General features: G+C 35.2%; 1 protein-coding gene across 19 annotated transcripts in view; it reads left to right on the forward strand.

Moving 5' to 3' along the window:
- The window catches only part of KIF20B (kinesin family member 20B), a 67,321-nt gene extending 46,473 nt beyond the window's left edge, over positions 1–20,848 (forward strand). For 9 of the 19 annotated variants that reach the window (XM_082721870.1, XM_082721877.1, XM_082721863.1 and 6 more), the window contains 10 exons: positions 339–466; positions 1,847–2,002; positions 6,594–6,770; positions 8,424–8,534; positions 10,729–10,926; positions 11,926–11,994; positions 13,655–13,756; positions 14,152–14,302; positions 18,777–18,919; positions 20,600–20,848. In XM_082721870.1, the coding sequence (XP_082577996.1) occupies positions 339–466; positions 1,847–2,002; positions 6,594–6,770; positions 8,424–8,534; positions 10,729–10,926; positions 11,926–11,994; positions 13,655–13,756; positions 14,152–14,302; positions 18,777–18,919; positions 20,600–20,677 (1,313 nt within the window). In that variant the 3' untranslated portion in view covers positions 20,678–20,848. The remainder of the gene's footprint in view (positions 1–338; positions 467–1,846; positions 2,003–6,593; positions 6,771–8,423; positions 8,535–10,728; positions 10,927–11,925; positions 11,995–13,654; positions 13,757–14,151; positions 14,303–18,776; positions 18,920–20,599) is intronic. The other 10 variants (XM_082721862.1, XM_082721867.1, XM_082721859.1 and 7 more) reach the window with 5 other exon arrangements.
- Positions 20,849–22,021: the final 1,173 nt, after the last annotated feature.

Here is a 22,021-nt window from a genome sequence, read left to right on the forward strand (position 1 = left end):
TGGTAAATACTCTGATTCCATCCTTCAGAATACCATCACAGTTTCTTTGATATTTTGAGAACCATGTGAGATTTCCTGTATAATGAAGATTGAGATGTGTTTATACTGTATACTCTGAACACTGTTCAGTGAGCTCCTAAGAGGTTCTCATACTTACTCTTCTCTGGGCATTTTATAAGAACTCTTCAAAGTGCATCCCTTAGAATTGTCTCAATTCTATCTGTGTTTATGTTTTTCTTCTGGGCTCTACTGATTCTTGTCTGTATCTTATGCTGTATGTATCTCTATATAGTGTAACTTGCATGTGCTTTAAAAAATAATTTACGTTTTCAAATTAGAATTGGAAAAATGGAAGGAAAAGTGCAACGATCTGGAAGCCAAAAGTAATCAAAGTTCAAACAGAGAACTTGAAGATAACACAAATACACATAGTGAAAAGCTCAGTAAGCTTCAGGATGAGTTACAGGTATGATTTGCTGTATGTATGTATCTAGCCCTGGTATTTATGAGAGGAGAATTCAGCGAATACTTTAAAATTAATTTAAATATGGGGGAAACATTACCTGGGAAATGTTAACATATAGGTATAATTTTTCAGTATACATTGAGATGACATTGGGGCAGAAATTCCCAAGATACAAACCACTATTAGTGCCAATGAAAATACAGTGGTTGAGTCTGCTCTTTTATATTCTGTATATTTAATTCTTGAATCATTACCTCTTATATGTTTGTACCTATTTTTCTACTCCTTAAACTTCTTAGTTCTCAAATTCTGCTATGGAAAAGAGGACTGTTAGGAAGAGTATTTTGTATATAATCATTTTAATTTTCAGTTATAAATTTGGAAAAGAATACAGTTGTGTATCTGGACACTGGAATATACTTGAAACTGTATTCTATAAAGGATATTCTGTTTTGCATTTGTATTTTTTCCATGTTCAGTTCTAAATACTGTATAGAATACAACATATGGAGAAAATATTTTTAATGGGGTTTACCAAATACCATTTAAAATTTTATATGTTTTATTAAAAGGAACTAGTTTTGAAATTGAAGAAAGCATAATAGTGATTTTAAAAAGTTGGTTGCATCTAAATTATTTTCTTAAATTCATGCTATATGTAATCAGATACTTGAACAAATAAAAAAAATACTTTCTTTTGTTAACTATTAATTATATATTCTAGAATTTACCCTTTCTATTGGGAAAATCCCAAAGCAGAACAAAGTAAATACTCCATTATTTATGAAAAAATATTAGCTATATTGGGAATGTTCATATTTAGGAGTATTGGTTTATTTTATGTTCTCAAATGATTAATCACATAGATTATAAACTTTGTAATTCTGGAATGGAAATTACTGATCAGCTATATCCTCAGTCTAGCCATTCCCAGTGTTCCTCAGATTCATGAATGTCCTGTTGCACGTTATTTTTTACTTGGCATCGCGTCTATCCAGAAATATTTTATTTTTAAAACCATACAATTAGAAATGACCATCACAAACCAAGGCTTTTTCTTTTCTGGCATTAAGAAGGCTTGGGTCTTTATAACTGTTTCAGAAATAGAAGTTGTTTGTTCTTAAGGTCACTGATGAAGGAGAGTCCTTAAATGGTTTATAAAAGAAAGTCCATTTGGAAAAGGAAACAAGCAGTGTTCATTTTATAATCCGAAATAAACTCTGATCTTATCATTGTTTAAGGAAAAACACTTATTTTTAATTTTCAAAAAGGTAAAAAAGTGATAGGTTATATGATATGTTTTAAAAATAAATTTGTTGACTGTTGCTTAAGTATTATTTAAGCACGTGATAGTTATTTGTATGATTTTTATATACATAGGAATGTGAACATAAATATAAAGCCGATAGAAAGAAATGGCTAGAAGAAAAAATGATGCTTATCACTCAGGCAAAAGAAGCTGAGAATCTTCGAAACAAAGAGATGAAAAAATATGCTGAAGACAGAGAGCGTTGTTTAAAACAACAAAATGAAGTGGTCGGTAACAGTTGTACTTTATCTTTGATGTATTTCACCAGCTTCATTCGTTTGTTAAGTTTATCCCTGAGATTTTTACCAGTCTTTACATGGTTGCCTGATTTTCTCACTCTTTTAAAAGACAGTCTGTTTGTAAGATGACTTTTCTGTCCCAATTTTGAAGTTCACTTACGTTCTTATTTTAACTTACTTCAGTCCATTTAGCAAGTTGGGAAAATGCCTAATTACATCTTAGTATCTAGATACAGAGCTTAAACATCTCTTTCTTTTGATTGCTACAGGGTGAACTCTATTATAAAATTTTGCATTGTGAACTGTAGATTCTATTAATATGGTGTATGTTATCTCATAAGCTGATTTTTTTAAAAAAGATTTTATTTATTTGACAGATAGAGATCACAAGTAGGCAGAGAGGCAGGAGGAGAGAGGGGGAAGCAGGCTCCCTGCTGAGCAGAGAGCCTGATGTGGGGCTCAATCCCAGGACCCTGGGATCATGACCTGTGCCGAAGGCAGCGGCTTTAACCCACTGAGCCACCCAGGTGCCCCTCATAAGCTGATTTTATCAGGACTTTTAATTAAAAAGTCATTTATGGGTGCCTGGGTGGCTCAATTGGTTGAGCATCTGACCCTTGGTTTTGGCTCAGGTCATGGTCTTGGGGTCATGAGATCGAGCCCTTTGTTGGTGTCCACAGTAAATATGGAGTCTGCTTGAGATTCTCTCTCCTTCTCTGTCCCTCCCCCAGCTTGTGCTCTTTTCTGTTTCTAAAATAAATTAAAAAAAAATTTTTTTTAAGATTTTTATTTATTTATTTCACAGACAGAGATCACAAGTAGGCAGAGAGATACCAGGGAAGCAGACTCACCACTGAGCAGGGTGCCTGATGTGGGGCTTGATCCCAGGACGCTAGGATCATGACCTGAGCCGAAGGCAGAGGCTTAATCCACTGAGCCACCCAGGCACCCCTAAAATAAATAAAATCTTTAAAAAAGAGTCAGCTAAATAGTTTCTTGAAGACGATAAGTAAAAATACCCCTCAGTTTTTATCTTCAGTAGCTATAGCTCTTAATAGCAATTCTTAGCTTGTTTTTCCTCTCCTGTTTTAATTGACTGCTTAGTCTGTTTGACACCGTATGTTGCCAACAGAAAAAAGAAGTTAAAAGGTATTGTTGGTCTTAGGAAAGCTATTGTGCAACACATTGACTCTGTCTTAAAATGAAAAGCCTCCTTTCAGTAGTAGTAAGTTAGCAGTATCACATTGTCGTTGCTGGTTATTTTTGTTTGTTTATGACAGAATTTTACAGATAATTGCTGAGCTTCCTTTTAAAACGAAGATACTAATTTTCAGTAAGTTAAGGGTGATTTTCCCCCTGATTTTTAAAAATAATCTTACCTTTTTTTTGGAAACCATTTTATTTACAGAAAAGTTGCCAAACTACTTCAGATTTCCTGTGTACTTACTACTAACTTCTCCTGATGTTAGCACCTCACATCACAATAGTACAATGATCAAAATCAACAAATTAACATTATTTTATTTCTGTTTGCTACTTTGTGGAACATATTAGAATTTCATGGATTTTACCACTGTTACCTTTTTCTGCGTTCAGGGTCTCATCTATAATACTACATTACCTTAGTTGTCTTTTTTTTGTTTTTGTTTTTTGTTTTTTTAAGATTTTATTTATTTACTTGAGAGAGAGCTAAAGAGAGAGAGAGTCTGAGCTCGGGAGAGGGACAGAAGGAGAGGGAGAAGCAGAGTCCCTGCTAAACAGAGAGCCCAATGTGGGGCTTGATCCGAGGATCCCAGGACCATGACCTAAGCCAAAGTCAGATGCTTAACTGAGCCACCGAGGTGCTCCCTAGCTGTCATTTCCTTAGAGTCTTGACTCTTTTTGTTATAAGCTAAATCATGGAAGACTAATAACTTGTCATTACTACAGAAATGGCAACATAGTTCATGTCCCAATTCCACATGATTGAGTAGATCTTCAGAAAATGCGTTGAGCATGATTCTCTGATGCTGCATTTGTCTTAACAGGAAAGGTTGCTACTAGTTCTCTGCTCTTGTCCCACAGCCCATCATATTTTCCTAGGCAATATTAAGAGGTAAGAAGTGGAATCAAAACTGTTGGCACTATCCGTCACTCCAGCACTAAACCAGTAATAGAGCTATTTTCTTTTCCTAGTCAGTGATCCCTCTGGCAGCAGTGCTAGCAAGTAAACCTACATTAAGTTGTTTTGTTTTTCATTTTAAGAGCTAGAGAGCATGTTTGTAGGGCAGGGAGGGAGGATCAGGCAAAGAGGGAGAGAGAGAATCTGAAGTAGGCTCTACACCCCATGAGGAACCTCATGACCTGAACCAATATCAAGAGTTGGAAGCTTAACTGACTGAACCCCTAGGTGCCCAAAACCTACTTTCAGTTTTTAATCCTAGAGAAAGCTAGCTTCCTTCTTTCTCCCATATATTTCTTTGCAGTTATACCTAGGATGTATGTCCTGCCATATTAAGGTATAAATTGTTAATTTATAAAATTGTCACATGTAATGCAGTAAATCACAGTAAATAAAACTAACGATAATTCCATGAACTGTTGTAAAGTCAGTGTCCACTTAAGTACCACCCATTTCAAGAAATAGAACATTATCAGCCCCCCCAGGGGGCTCCTCTTCTGTTTCTTTCCTAGTGGTAATAACTATTCTGTCTTAATGTTGTACTTTAGTTTTGTCCAGTTTTCACTTTTATGTAAATGGAATTATGCAGGATGCATTTGTTTGTACCTGGCTTCTTTCAGCATTATGTTTGTGAGAATTACTCATGTCACATATAGCTGGAATTCGTCCGTTTTCATTACTGAATATTGCAGTATATGAATATACCATGGCCTCTTCATTTTAATACTGAGGATATGTGAATTATTTTCTGCTTTGAGATATTACATGTAAATTCTCCCATAAACATTTTTATACATTTCTCTCAGTCACATGTGCATGCATTTCTCTTGCATAATTAGCTAAGAATGGAAGTGTTGGATGATAGGGTATATGTGTGTCGAACTCTGGTAGAATGTCAGGTTGGTTTTCAGAGTAGTTATACCCATTTATACTCTAATTAGTATTAGGGTTGCTGTATATTTTTAAAAATGTGGTATTACTGGTCATTTTTTATGGTTTTAATGTGCTTTTCCCTGAGTATTAATGAGGTTGAAGATTATGGGGCCTTGTACCTTTTTCCTCTTGGACTATCTGGCTTTTTCTAGTTGGTATGTAGGAGCTTCTTATGCTTTCTGGATGGGAACCCTCCTATCCTTGTCATGTGTTGCAAGTACCTTTTTTCAGTTTCTAGTTTACTTTTTATTCCCTTAATGCCTTTTTATGAATTCGAGTTCTTAAATATATTTTAGTTCATTTTCCTGATCTTTTCCTTTATTAACCCTAAAGACATGAAGGTGTTCTCTTACACTTTTTCCTGTATAGGTTTTTACCTTTCCTATTTTGATTCTAGTATTGAGTTTTGTGTTGGAGTGAGTTAGGCATCAAGACTAATTTTTTAATGTGGGTTACTAATTTTCCTGGTAGTACTTATTGACAAAAAAAACTTTCCCACTGCTCTGGCACTTTTGTCCAAAGATTACTTTTTGTATATGGTATGAGATTGGGATTGGGGTTCTTTTTTTTTTTTTTTTTTTTTTCATTTGGCCGTTGTTCCAGCATTCTTTATTGAAAAGACTGTCCTTTCCTCCACTGGCTTATTTTGGTGTTATTGTAGAATGTCAATTGACCGTGAGCTTGTAGACCTTCTTTTCAATTCCACTGATCTCTGTTCCTACCAGTATCACATTGTCTTGATTATTATAGTAGGCTTGAGATGACAGTGTATTTATTCCTACTTTGTTCTTCATCTTCAACATAATTTTTACTATTCTAGATCGTTTGCATTTTCATATAACTTTTACAGTGAGCCTTCCCATTTCCATATACTTGCACTCTTACCTGCCTGGATTTTGATTGAGATTGTTTTGACTTTGTTTAGATCTATTTAGGGAAAATTGACATCTTAACAATATGGAGTCTTTTGATCATTAGCACAAATGATAATTTATTGGAGATAATTTATCTCTCCATTTATTGATGTATTTTTCTTTCAGCAGTGTTTTGTGGCTCCTCATGTTTAGGTCTGATGCATATTTTCTTTAATTCATTACTATCATGGTTTTAGAACTCATTGAAAATGATATTTCAAATTTTCATTTCTCTGTTGTTTTTTCCCATTAGTTTGTCATTTGCTTGACTGTAGTATTACCCTCTCATTTCCAAAATACTGGGGGTAATGCTAGCATTAGTTTAAAAACCATAATTGCTTTTTGAAAAAGTGACCAATAAACTGATTCTTGGAATGAGGGTGGGATAAGGATAAATACAGCATGTGGGCAGTAAATATGGAAAGGCATTGTGTATTTTGTTTTACAAGTAAATATGTTATCTAGCCTTAACTATGTAGTTTGTTCCTTGTTTTATTCATAGTTGTGTTATTTCTAGTAAAAATTTCAAAAAATTCTTACTTTCATAATGTTTTCTTTATTTTCTGGTTAGGAAATACTTAGAGCACAACTGGCAGAGAAAGATGAGAATCTTCAGAAGTGGCGAGAAGAACGGGATCGACTGGTTGCAGCTTTGGAAGTGCAGCTGAAGGAACTGATCTCCAGTAATATCCAGAAAGATAATGAAATTGAGCAATTAAGAAAGATCACGTTGGAGCCTCCTGAAACCGTGAGTAGAATCTTACCCTTATCTTTCAGTGCCTTTTTTTTAATTGAACACAGGAATTTTTCACAATTATTTAATTGATTAACTCTCAGGAGATAGAAAAATAAGTTTCAATAGATCACAGAGGAATCAGAGTTGGAAGAGTTATTTGGGTAGTTATTATGTATGTCATGTTTTCAGAGTTTTATCATTATGATTGATTTGCCAGTGACCAACTGAGAAATAGTACTTCTTCAAATATTTTGGTCATATCTTTCAGGTAGGGTAATTAGAAAATAAACAATTTGTGATTTAGTCCCTCATCTACCTCTCAAATGTGGAAATGTGATTCAACCTGAACCCTTGGTAATATTTAAATACTTGGGCCCACCCTAACAACTATATAGTTGACTATATAAATATAGTCATATGAATTGTTTTGAAAATGAATTGTTTTGATAGTGACTCATGATGGTGAGTCATTCAGGAGTTACTTTTGTAATATTACATCACGGTTGGGAACCCTGCATGGAGAGAGGATTGCATTTCACAGATAGCTACTTCCTGGTGTAATCGAATCAGGGTACATCTGAAGCTAGTCTTTCCAAAATAAATGATCAATGCTTAAAAATTTGCTGCCTCCAGACAATAGGAAGATAAATGTATGTGCCTGTCTGTCACAACAAAAGACTTCATGATCCTAAGAGGAAGACTGCTAAAAAAAAGGTAGTAGCACGTGTTATAAACAGCACAGACTAGAAACAGCAAAACTAGGTGTGTGTTGCTGTCACTGTGGTTTCGGGATCTTTGGGAAAATTACTTACTACATCTGAACTTCTCTAAAACAGAGATAGTAATGTCTTCCTAATAGAGTTGTGAAAATTGAGAACATTTGCAAAACAGTTAGCACAGTTTTTACCAAAGTGGATGTCAATACATGCTAGTTGTTCCATATTGTAGATTCGGTACAACCTTTTTTATCTGGGTAGGTGACATAAGGAATATATATGACTTCTGCTTTTGATGGCAGTTGTGAGAAGGCAGAATTTTTCAAGTGGTAGAATTGTGGAATTTATCAAGTTTATCAAGGTGGAATGGTGGAATTTATGAAGTTTAAAAATATAATCTGATACTTCTTTATATATTCCTTAAATAGAGTATAGGGATAGAACATACCCTATGACAGAAAAAGGGATGAGGTGTGCAGCAGGAAAAGGTTTAGTTATCAATATGGTCTTTTCTACTCTGATACTGTAGTTGCATTCTCAAGACTCCTCAAGTTTTTCAGAATGGTGTCGTCAAAGCGGTTGCTGGGGTTCCAGCACTTCCAACTTAATATAGATCTTAGCCATGTGATTTTACGTCTTTAGGTTTCGGTTTCCTCATCTAGAAAGTAGGAATGATTATTCTTGCCAAATCTAGCTGAGAGAGTTGGAATGAAATAAATGAGAGAATACACTTAAAATTTTGAAAATTGAAAGTAGTCTTTTAGATTTCTCTTTCAATCAGGGCCAGGGGCTGGCAAGTTTCCCAGCCTTTCCTAAGTCTCTGAGAATGAGAGGAGGAAGTCTTTCATTACTTCCGTGATTTAATCCACCCAAATCTTGATTTTCTTTTCTTCAGGTGAAGTGTTTTAATATATATTTGGTTACAGTGGCTTGTTTTAATATTTCTTAGGAAGAACAAAATGTCGATATCAAGCCTACACATCTGAGTTCAATGGATCCTGGCAGAGTTGAAATGGAACCTCAGTCAACAAGTTGTGAAGTTTCTAGGAATGAGGTAGAGGTGGGCATTTGGTAACTCAGTCTACTTTTTACCCTCTTTACAGTGACTGTTAATTAGTAAATAACACTTGCAAGTTTAGTATCTTGCTGTGCAGTTATGTGTATGTGCTCTTGGCTTTGGGAAGGAAAACCTAAAGCCTTTTGAGAAGTGAAATTCTTTTGGAAGATTAGATCCCCAAATGGTATTAATCTCTTCTCAAAATGATACTCATTGCAAACAACAGATCTGTTATTATAAACAAACTTGATGGTCAGAAATAGGAAATCCTACAAAAGATAAAACATGGATGATGTCCTCATAAGATGTCTATTCTATTCAATATATTTTTTTTTAAATTGTACCCATTTAATAACTTTGTCACCATATCTCAGTAATTCACAGTGAGTTTCCTTAATCTGTAGTGGGCTTAGGGTTCTATGAATCACTTTGGATAATAGAGTCTTAGATTACCTATGAAATAGATAAAAATTCTATGTCACTTAAAGTTTTGAAGACAAAATTCCTTTTTTTCATTTGTTTTTAAACAATGAAATGGTTGGGAACAATGGTTGGGAACATTGCTAAATACTGAGACAAACATAAGGCATGATCGCCATCCTCAAGGAGTAAAGAATGTAGTAAGACAGATGCCTAAATGACTACTTGTTTGACTTCTTCTTGTGGACTAAGAGTCATGAAGAGTGCTAAGAGGAACATTGCCTGAGAGGAAGATATGATGAGTTTTTCCTGAGTGGTTGTGGATGTGGATTAGAGAAGCTAACATCATAGTGGGTCTTGAGGTGAATAGATTTTACCGAGCTATGAATAGGAAGAGAGGGGTATCTTAAGCTGGAGAAATAGCAGTAGCCATTTCTTTTCTCTTGCCCTTTCTTTGATAGTTTTTGGTGGAATTTCAGATAATTAGCATTGGCCTTAGAGACTAAGATCATATCATTTGAAGAAAAGTTTGAAGTTAATTCATAAACAAGATTAATCTTGATTGCAAAGGCAGTTATATATGGAACATTTCTTTATAAATTTATATATAAATTTATGTATGTTTATACAACTATATATATATACATAAATTTATGTTCTAAACCTCCTGATTCCAATTCTTACTACAAATTCCAAAAGTTACTGTGTATTCTGGGGAGTGGTTTTGTTATGCTGGTTTGTATATTTTTCTTGCCTTTATGAAATCAATATGCTCTGTTTTGCTTAAAGTCTGAAATGATTCATTCATAGAGCTAAAAGTTGATTTCTGGGAGCTCAGCTGGACCTATATGTGGCCTCTCCCTGTGGCTTGGGCTTCTCAAAGCACAGTGGCTGCATTCTGAATGAGGCATTTTGAAGGGGGAGTGGAAATAACTTTTCAAAGAGGACAGGATGGCAGTTATAGGCTTCTTATGATTGAGCCTCAGAATGTTGATGTTATTTCCACCACATCCTGCTGGCCATGGCAGTCTTTAAGGACCACTCAGATTCAAGGAAGGGGAATGAGACTCCATTTCTCAATGGGAAGAGTAACAAAGAATTAGAAGCCAATTTAATCTACCTTAACTAGGGTGCTTATTAAAAATCCTAGACTCTTTCCTAGGAGATTGCTGATTTAGTAGGTTTGTGATGCAGGAGGTCCCATAATTTATTCTTCATGGTAACCCTGGAAGTAGATAAGCCTTTGTCAACAAGAGAAAAGAAAAAAAGTGAAGAGATTAAGGAAGCTTCTCAAAGTAACCCAGAGTAAGAGGTGAGCAGAACTAGTATTCAAACCAGTCATCCCTGACTCCAGTAGCAGTGCTCTCCCACATCACGGGGGCTGCCTCCTGGGGCCAGGACTAAGAGGCAGGTGGGACTAGTGAGGCTCTTTGTTCTGGGTGCAAAATAAAAATGGAGTACGAACAAACTCAGTAGTAGGTTTGTGGTAGGGTCCAAGATTCTTTTTTAAACAAATTGTCTAAATTATCCTTATGATCATACAAGTTTGGGAAATACTGATCTCTGTTTCCTTGGATTTTAACATATCATGTATAAACCTGGAAAGAGTAGATCGTAACTTCATCTTTCTGTCCTTGCTGTGGTTTATTAACCCAGCACTCTTTTAATCTTTTCCAATTCATTGTCTCTGGTAGGTATTTGAAAGAGTTAATTCTTAGTGATTCATGAATTCATATTCTGCAAATAAGATTTGTTTTTCTTTTTAATTCTGTTGTAGGATGGCTCTGTAGTTCTTGACTCTTGTGAAGTGTCAACAGAAAATAATCAAACCACTCGATTTCCAAAACCTGAGTTAGAGATTCAATTTACACCTTTACGCCCAAACAAAATGGCAGTGAAACACCCTGGTTGCACTTTACCCGTGACGGTTAAGATTCCCAAGGCCCGGAAGAGGAAGAGTAATGAAATGGAGGAGGTAAGTACTTAACTAGTGAGTAAATTTAACAAGCAAAACTTAAGCTTAGTTATTATACATAATTAAACTTTCATACAGCCTTCTTGTTCATAAGCACTGTTATTGGAGACCAAAATCATAATTTGTGGCAAATTTTGTACTCCTTAAGAATATTATTGTGGGGCACCTTACTGGTTCCGTCGTTAAGCGGCTGCCTTTGGCTCATGTCATGATCCCAGGGTCCTGGGATCAAGCCCTGCAGTGGGCTTCCTGCTTAGCAGGAAGCCTGCCTCTCCCTCTCTCACTCCCCCTGCTTGTGTTCCTTCTCTCGCTGTCTCTCTCTCTCTGTCAAATAAATAAATAAAATCTTGAAAAAAAAAAGACTATTATTGTAGTTGAATAGTCCTTAAACAAAAAGCTTAGGGTTATTTTAAAACTTAGCCTTTGTTTCATCGAAGCTGTGATAGGTTGATTGATGGTAGATTTCAGAGGAAAGCTATTTCAGTATACCAGTCCTGTTCAAACTTAGTGACTTTTCCCTGTAGTGGAAGAGAAAAGGGTTGATAAATTACAGAAACCAAATGGCTAAATTGCTCGAGTATACTCTTTGTTATTTAAGTAAAATCTAGTTCCCTATGGTTATAGTAGATTTTGGAAGAGAGACTTTTTCTATCAGCTGGTATATTAAAATGTGGCCCTCTGTTTAGTGGTAGGATACAAACTCTTTACTACTTTGTACTGTAGCTCTCTGATTGTAGGGTTAGCTAATCTTCTGCCATATCCTAGTCAAGCAGGTTTGGCTGGTCACATAAACTTTCTCATTCTCAGTTTACTACTTTTGGAAATAAAGGATTAGAGATAATATGTTTAAAATGCTTAGCTTTTGTTCCACATTTGGTGGATACATAATAAATGGTAATATTTATTTTAAAAAGTAACTTGTTTTAAATTTAAAACTAATTATAAACTCTCTAGCACAATAACTTTTCTTCAACTTTTTTTTTTCCTACCTCTTTAAAGAGTAGTATATTTTCAAGCTGGTGGAAGAGCAGAAATAATATTAACCATACTCCTGAGGCTCTCTGTCAGGTAATAAATTTGCCAAATGAAATTTATTTAGCATCTTTCCTGCTACATCTAGAATACTTTAGTGCTTGTTTAGTAGAGCCTTATTTATCTTTTATTCAATATTTATTTAATTTATATTTAATAAATTTTAGATAACATTAAAATAGTATTTTAATTTCATTATGATCTATTTTGACTTTTCCTTGATTCATTTTTTTCAAGGGAAAAGAAAAAATTGGTTGTGTATTCAGGGATTTGAAAACCCATTATTTTATTCATTTTACTGTTTGTATATACACTCCTCAAGTGTTTTTCAGAATAGATATCCAGATTGGTGTAGATAAATCATGTAGAAATTGAAGGTTTTTCCTGATTTGACTAGTTCTTCACTGCTCTAGTAAACCGAGTGTTGTAAGGTCCTCATGACAACCACTTGTGTAGTGCTTTGTACGTTCTAACCCAGTGAAGACTCTAGAGCCCTCTTCAATGCACACTGCAAGTATGATTCATTACTACTGTGCATTTGTTGCCCATTGATGCCATCTGTCTTTCCCCTTTCAGGAAGTCCACTTCTTACCCTTATGACTTCTGCTTTGTAACTTGAATTCTGAGGTTCAGTCATAATGTTTTCTTTGTTTCTTTTCTTGCTTTTTTTTTCCCCCTTTTATGTTTATAATCTTTGGTACAGCTACGATTTGTATGAGTTTGATTCAGTTAATATATTACAAGAGACTTTGTCCTAAGAGAAGTTCTATGGGAGAAAAAAAGTAATATGTCATACCTATTTAGGTAGGGAAGATAGATTATATTTCTTGATTTTAACATTTTGCCTGTGCTTATACTGAAGATTTTTACTTGTTCTTGTTCTGTTTTGTTTTTGATGCTGCCAGATTTCAGTAAGAGTTCTTAAACATAGAGACTCTGCATGATTTGGGAGTTGGGGAAAGAGTAGATGTATTGCTATATTTTAGAAATGGGGTTCAAATAAAAGATGTATCCCTTCTACTATTTCTTATTTAGCTTATGTAATTTCATTATTTATGATGTGTGTGAAAAATTCATACCTTCAGTCATGTTCCCATATATGTGTGTATTAAATCCTCACATTGTACATCTTAAACTTACCTATGTTATATGTCAATAATACCTCAATAAAGTTGGGAGAAAAAGTCATAACTTCGGTCCGGGTTTTTCAAGTTCAGCATGATTGATATTGGGTTTATACACTTCTGTTTTGGAAGGCTCTCCTAGGCATTTATAAGGGTATTTAGGAGCATTGCTGGCCTCTACTACTAGTTGCCAGTAAACACCTTCCTACCCCAGCAATGACAACCCAGAATATCTCCAGACGTTGTCAGTGTCTCCTAGGGTCAAAATCACCCTTGGTTAAAAACCATCATCTTGGGATGCCTGGGTGGCTCCATGGGTTAAGCTTCTGCCTTCGGCTCAGGTCATGATCTCAGGGTCCTGGGATCAAGCCTCCATTGGCTCTCTGCTCAGCCAGGAGCCAGCTTCCCCCTTCTCTCTCTGCCTGCTACTCTGCCTACTTATGATCTCTCTCTATTTCTCTGTCAAATAAATAAATAAAATCTTCAAAAGAAAAAAAAATCATCTTTTTTTAAAGCCTAGACAAAGAAAATATTGTTAGGAATTAACTAGTACTGAAATTCATTAATTTTAGGACTTGGTGAAATGTGAAAATAAAAAGAATGCTACACCCAGACCTAATCTGAAGTCTCCTGTTTCTGAGCATAGAAATTCTTCTGTCAAAAAGGAACAAAAGGTTTGTCTTTAAATGTGTTCAGAATTGACCATTTTCTTAACTTACATTTATAAAGTAGAATATAAAAATAAAGATGTAAAAGTTGATCAGTAATTACTCAGAAATCCACTTTTGTCCAGTTATTACTCATTTATATTCCATTTCTTATTCATCTAACTTGGCTTAGAGTATAGCCTTCAGCATTGGGCCAGCAGCAGGCCCTTCAATACTTCGGAATCCGTCCTATCAGCCTGTCACACCCATCTTGCTATGCCTTGGTTCTTTTACCCTCCTCTCATTTACTTAACCCAAGTTCCTTGCCTGCGAATTTGTGGCCTCTTTTTATTCAGCTATGGTTACATCTGTTTCCTGTTAACATTTCTCATTGACAGTAACAGAAAATGTTTGTTTTTTAGGTTTCTACACGTCCATCATCTAAGAAAACATACTCTTTACGGAGTCAGGCGTCCACAGTTAGTACAAATGTGACCACTAAGAAAAAAGAAGGAACACTACAGAAATTTGGAGACTTCTTACAACATTCTCCAACAATTCTTCAATCAAAAGGTTTGCAGAAAACTAAATGACCTTTTATGTTAGATGTTTTCTAATATCCGACTAGTGTGTAAACTCAACAACAGTGATTACCATTGTTCTAACAGACATTGTCTTATTTTGATTACTGTGGGAGAGTATGAGAGATTGTGATGCTTAGACGTTCACTGGAGTGGAAGAGAATGAACCATGTGTGAGTACAGTTGAGCCTTGAGCAACACGGGTTTGAACAGCACAGGTTGACGTATATGTGGATGGTTTTTGTTTTCTTTTGTTTTTAGAGGTGGGAGCAGAGGTAGAGGGAAAGAAAATCCCAAGCAGGCTCCATGTTCAGCGTGAAGCCCGACAGAGGGCTTAATCTCTCAGCCCTGAAATCATGACCTGAGCCAGAATCAAAATTCAAAGGCCTAACTGACTGAGTCACACAGGTGCCCCATGGATGTTTTTTGATAAGTACACTACTGTAAATGTATTTTCTCTTATGATTTTCTCAATAACATTTTGTTTTCTCTAGTTTATTGTTAGAATTCACTATATAATGCATACAAAATGTGTGTTAATCAGTAAGAGTTGTGATCAACAGTAGGCTATTAGTAGTTAACTTTTTGGAGCATCAAAAGTTGAACTCAGATTTTTGACATTATGCAAGGGTCAGAACCCCAAAGCTCTGTGTTCTTCAAGGATCAAATTAATTCAAAGCGGCTTGCTTCATGTACTTATAGGGTTCAAGCAAAATGCTGTGGTAGTATTGGAGGGAAGAGAGCTATTTTGATTCAGAGGCTAAGGGAAAATTTTAATTTTTGGAAGAGATGGGATTAGCTTGGGTATTAAAATCCTGGCAGGATCACACCCTCTAGAGGTAACCACTATATTATGGTATATATTCTTAATGGTATATTTTTCTATGCATTGACAAACATTATCGATCCATATATATCAAAAATATGTATTTCTGTAAATATCTATTGGGTTTAGTTGCTTCATGCTTTTTTCTTTATAATATAGCATTAACCTTATTAACTACCTGTGTATAAACACATACTAAGACCTATACTTTTTCTGTACACATATATATAAACACAAACATACATGTATATGTACACACATACACCCACACACACATCTCTGGAGGGGAACAGTTTTAACAGAGGCACAGTACCAGGAGAGTGTAGCGCATATGCAGGCACTTTGGGTTAACAGTACATATCTGACATGGAGAGTGTGGAGAGAGCATTGGGGAAAGGGACAGGCAGTAGAGTAGATTTTCAGGAGATTGCCTCAATGGTAGCACTTAGATAAATTAGAGACTAGAAGTGAGGAGAATGGGGAAGGAAAGGAACTAAAGCAGGGGATAGTAGAAGTCTGAATACACTTTCTGTAAAAACTTAACACAGAGGTCCCCGAACTTTCTTCGTTCACAGTGCCCTTAATGTCTCAGTGAGTGATTTTTTTTGTTTGTTTGTTTTCATTGTTCCCCTGTACCCAGAGAAACACCTAATATTTTATCCATTAGTACTAAGGCCAAACAACCACTGAAAACTCAGCTTCTGAAAATCAGGGTTACAAAGATACATCATCATCAAAAGGAATGTAATATGTTATCATTTGAAACTATGAATTATCTTGAGCTATTGTGTGTCACTGTTTTCTTTGAATATTTAAAATATTTCAAGATGCTCTTGTGAGTTGGCTCTAGTATTAGTGCACAGCTTGGGAACTTCAGACTTACCAGACCCCATTTGTATATATTTTTCAAAAAATATGTACTTTTTAAAAAGGCGTAATTAGTATAAACATAGAAGGGACAAACAGCAAACTGTTAAATGTCTGAATGTGGAGAGGCAGGACTTGTTATTTTCGATCCATAAGTATTTTATTTAAATTATATTGATTAGCACTTACATAGTAAAAGAAAATAGGTTTTCAAGGACAGGGAAGTACCCATATGGTAACTGACTTCCTTATTTGGTTGACTCAGCTCTATAACCTCTTCCCTTCCTGTATACCTGGTGTGGGTCTTTATTTTATTTTGTTTTTTTCCATTTCATTTATTTACTTGACAGAGAGACAGAAGAGAGGGAACACAAGCAGGGGGAGTGGGAGAGGGAGAAGCAGGCTTCCAGTTTAGCAGGAAGCCCAATGCAGGGCTTAATCTCAGGACCCTGAGATCATGACCTGAGCTGAAGGCAGACACAAGGACTGAGCTACCCAGGTGCCTGGTTTTTTTGCTGCTGTTGTTATTGTTGTTTATTTGTTCTTTTGTTTTGTTAAGTTTATTTATTTAATCTCTGTACCCAGCATGGGGCTTGAACTCACAACCCTGAGATCTAGAGTCAAATGCTTTTCTGACTGGGCCAACCAGGTGCCCCTAGTGTGGGGTTTTTAAAAGTTATTTCTAGGAGTAGAAGATACCCCTATTTTGCATTATAACTACACTGTGTCTGTTGTTGATCACTTGGAAATGTAGGGGGAAAAAACAGGTATTAATTTTAAAAATCTGTCCTAGATAATCACCGTTATTTCATTCCTTCATTCACTAGTTTTCCAACTTTTTCCTCTTATCTATCTCCTGTCCATCCAGTGTGTGGCCGCCCGTGATCTTTTCAAAGTGCAAATTGAATTAGTTAAGCTATGATTTTTGTTTTCTTACTTTTTGCACTACAGTATAAACTTCATAAGCGCAGCATGTCTGTATGGTTCCTATTCTCAGCTCTTAGTATTGGGTTGGCACACTGTAATGAGGGGTTTGGTGGTACTGGCTCAAATCTTCTTTTTAGGCTGACCATAGGCAGTTACAAAGGCTTTACCTGTTAGGCCTCATGGGGAAAACAGCCCTCCCCACAGCAAAGGAGAGCAGTTTCTGAAAGGAGTCAAGGACTCAGGACCCTGGCCAGCAATGCCCTGATCCATATCTGCAGCTCTAGCCAAGGTGCCTTCATTGAGAGCCTCTTTACCAGGGCCCTTCAGCGGAGAGATTCCTCAGGCACTTCTGCCTAAGACCTTCTTATGGCAGGAAAGGGGAGGGAAGCTTGAAGACACTATCTCCTCTGACTTTACTTTTCCATTCTTAGCCCTTCCTCTGGCCTCCAGTCCCAAGATCCATAAAACTGCAGTGCAAGAGCTTTTTGTTCAGTGCTCCCTCGGCAGGGGGTGACCCCCCAGTTCTGTGCTGATCTTCCTGACCTGGACCACACGTGGGGAAAGACAGAAGGTGGGGGTGGGAGTTGGCACTTTCTTCCGTTTTGCATCTTGCTTATTCTATTATTGCAGTAAGTAGTTAAAGGTTTAAGTGTTACTTTCATTGTGGCTTATTGACTTAATAGGTTGCTCTGACATTGGGCAGCTCAGGTCTTTCAAGGATAAATTAACACTTTACAAGTAGATTTTCAGTTTAGCATATTTCCTTCAATATTTTTTCTATTAAAAAAAAATACACTTGATATTATATGTACAAGGATTTTCTACCCAGGAGGTTCCCAGATGGAAATATGTTTTCTATTAAAATTAATATGTACCTGTTGAAAGACAAATGTACAAAGTAAGAATTGAAAATTTTTATTCCACTTCCCAGAAGCAATCAACTATTAAGAATTTGATTTACTCTATGTGTGTGTGTCTGTGTGTATTAGTAATAAGCAAAGGGCTCACAATTCTAAACTACTTTCACTTAACATTTATTGTGGATATCTTTACATATGCGTACTGCTGCATAGTCCAGGCTTTTTTGCATAACAGCGTAAGGCTTTCCAAGTCATTAAAAACACCTGAATTTTATTGGCTGTACTCTAATTTACCAGACCTTTTTTGACATTAGCCAAATGATGTTTTATTTATTTGCTTTTTTGTTTTTGCTGTTCATCATTATTCATGTGTTTATGAGACAGTTAATTTTTTTCTTTGTGAGTTGACTAGTCGTGTCCTTTCACAGTGCTTTTTCTCTTTAATTTGGTATGTTTTTCTTTATTAAGGATCATACTTTTTCAATTAGAAAGTTATTTGTTTCAGGATTTAAATAATTTACACACACACACACTTTTTTTTTTTTTTTAGATCCAAACAAGATTTTTAAATTTTTTTAAATTAACATTTAATGTATTATTTGCCACAGAGGTACGGGTCTGTGAATCAGCAAGCTTACACATTTCACAGCATTCACCACAGCAGATAGCCTCCCCAGTGTCCATAACCCAGCCACCCTATCTCTAACAGCCCCACCCCCCAGCAACCTTCAGTTGGTTTTATGAGATTAAGAGTTTCTTATGGTTTGTCTCCCTCCTGATCCCATCTTTTTTTTTTTTTTTTTTAAAGATTTTATTTATTTACTTGACAGAGACAGAGAGATCACAAGTAGTCAGAGAGGCAGGCAGAGAGAGAGGAGGAAGCAGGCACCCTGCTGAGCAGAGAGCCGAAGGCAGAGGCTTTAACCCACTGAGCCACCCAGGTGCCCCCTTCCTGATCCCATCTTGTTTCAATTTTTCCTTCACAGCAAAGAAGATAATTGAAACAATGAGCTCTCCAAAGCTCTCAAATGTAGAAGTAAGTAAAGAAAATGTGTCTCGACCAAAACGGGCCAAACGGAAATTATACACAAATGAAATTTCATCTCCTATTGATATATCTGGGCAAGTGGTAAGCTACTCTTTTTGGTTTTCTTAAAAATAAAACTGTTCATGTTCTTTTTAATTTGGGAGTATTCATAACAATCTGAATTTTATAATGGTTTGAATTTTTATTCTTTAGATCAGATCTCTTGGAATATGCTTTAAATGTTATACTTTTGCTATCTGATGTGTTAAATTTATAATAATTATAAGTACTGCATTAATGTATACAGGTGTCACCTATTTACATTTGTAAATTAATCAGAGAAATTTTAATCCCATCAATAGAATTATTAGTTCAGTCATTTATTTGCTTCTAACAGCTATTTTTTTTTGTTAACTTTATTACAAGAGTTGTACAAATCTGGCCTAAGTGGGCCTGGTAAAAATATAGAATTGACATTCAGTCATTTCCTCCCACCTTTCCTCTAAGCCTTCCAGGTTCTTTTAAGAAAAGACTGTAGTTTGTCATCCTGACTTGATGACTCATCTCTTCACTCAGAACAATCTGTGCTATTACAGGGAAAGTTCTAATTTTCCATCATGCTTGCATTTGCCTAGTGGATGAAAGGGATGGTAGAAAAGTAATTTAAGGAGAAGCCTTCAACAGAAAGTGGCTCAGAGAAATCAGGGCAGAGATCTTTTGCAACAGTAGATGTCAGATACCAGACACTGGAAGGCAGGTGGTGAAGAATTAGGGTCAATAGGAAATACTATTTTCTTGGTCATTTTTCATTATCTGTCTGATTAATGTATAATTTCTTCCCTTGATCGAAGTTCTTTCTTTTCTTAGTTGCAATATAATGCTCTTTGTATTCTTCTAAGTTATATACAGTAGTCCCTTCTTAGTATATGTGCTGCTGAAGCAAGCTCTACAGTAGTCCCTTCTTATCCTTGGTTTTGCTTTCCTTGGTTTCAGTGTCCTGTGGTCTTCGTGGTCTGGAAGCAGATGATTCTTCTGATATATTTCAGAAGATCAGTAATAGCCTAGCACTGTGTCACAGTGCCTCCACGTCATTCACCTTACTTTATCTCATCACATAGGCATTTTATCATTTCTCATCATCATCATAAGAAGGGAGAGTACAGTAGATAAAATACTTAGAAGAGACATACAACATTGACATAACCCACTGTAGTATGTTGTTATAATTGTTTTATTAGTGAATTGTTAATATAATAATGTGCTTAACTCATAAGTTATACTGTATCATAGGTATATGTATATCATATACATATAGGTATAAGTTATACTGTATCATAGGTATATACAGGTATATGTATATCATAGGTATATAGGAAAAAACAATAAACATAGGGTTTGGTACTATCCTTGGTTTCAGGCATCCACTTGTAACATAGGCCCCACAGATAAGGGGGGATTTTTGTATTTGTTGCTGTGAAAGATTTTTTCTTAAACAGTATTTGAGGTACTTGCCTCCAAATATTTCAGTAATTACTTCAAGCTATATATGTCCTGTATTCAGTATAGGGTATATATTATTTTAATCCTATGTTAGGTAGTGTTGGAAGAATCATTACAAAATCTATTACTTTAGATAATGCTTTTTAATAGATTAGTATACTTATAGTCTAAAGGGACAAAAACATTGTACCTGTTATTTCAATTATTAAGCACATGAATAGATCTTACTAAATTATAAATAATCTTTTATTTATAAAAATATTATGAAATTATTAATTTCAGATTTTGATGGAACATAAAGTAAAGGACAGTGATCATCAGATTCTCAAACGACGACTCCGAACTAAAACAGCTAAATAAATCACTTATGGAAAATGTTTTAATACAGGTTTTATGTTCATAATCATTGTAACTTGAGTCCTGACTTTTCAAAGATAATTGTATATATTATGATGCATTAATTCCTGTGTATACATTGCTGTTTTATACATAGTATAATTTTAATTCAATAAAGATAATAAATTAACAGCACTATTTGTCTACTTTTCTAAGACTTTTTATAATAGTTTCTTTTTCTTTCTTTTTTTTAAGTATAGTTGACACACAATGTTACATTAGTTTCGGGTATACAACTTAGTGATTTGAAAAGTTTATATATTAAGCTATATAAAAACTCTGTTCATTTTCCTTTTATCCTAGGCATAGGATCAGTGAAGATCCTAGGAAGGATGCTATTTTTTTGTTTTGTTTTTTTACTCATATCATAGGTCAGATATTTGGATTACTGTATTTAACAGTGTCTTATGAATTGTTTTTACTTCATTTGGCAGGAAATACAACTGATTTTACATGTCTGTTTGGAGTATAGCTAAGATCCAGGAGTAAGTATGTATAGGTCTCTTAGTTACCAGAATTTGTGGGCACATAATTTAGAAAAGATCTCAAGTCTTTAATTAGAATGTCTTTTATTTGTTAGTGAGCAAATAGAGTTGGCTTTCCTATTTTTTGGGAACACAGAAGATCAGAAGCAGGAAGAAAAGAATCATCTAGAGGCTGAAAAGACACAGCTAGCTAGGAAAGATAGAATTTTAGATCTGGAGGGACCTAGGAAATGCATTTTCTTAATATAGATAAGAAAACTGAGACCCATAAAATTTACTTTTCATAAGATCATACAGCTAAGGTTTATTGAGCTTTGATTTAAAAAAAAAAAAAAGTAAAAATAAAGTAACCGGCAAAAACCAAAGCAGCAGTGTCAAGAACTATTGCCAACTGGGGATTTTAAATCTAAGAGTATACATTTATATATGTAAAACCTTAAAGGTTTCTTTGGATTTTATCATTGTTTAGTGTATTATAATGATGACCTTGAGTCAGGGAAACAAGTTATCGTTAGTGTCTTAAGACACACTATGTTTAGGGAAAATTTCCATCAAAATAATTCATTAAAACTTTTTAAGCACTAATTTTTTTTATGTTACCTGGTTTCATTATGCTAAAAATAGCTACATAGTTGATCTTCATTCATGGATTACATTTGCAGATTTGCTTACTTGGGAAAATGTACGTCTCAGTGGGGTAGGCACTTTTGTAGTCCTTCTCAGACATGTGCAGAGTGGCAAAAAATTTGAGTTGCCCAACATGCATCTTCCCAGCTAGGTTGAACAAGTGACGTGGCCTTCTTGTTTCAGCTCTCAGAGTGTA

The sequence above is a fragment of the Mustela nivalis genome, assembly GCF_964662115.1.
Source record: "Mustela nivalis genome assembly, chromosome: 2".
NCBI lineage: Eukaryota > Metazoa > Chordata > Mammalia > Carnivora > Mustelidae > Mustela > Mustela nivalis.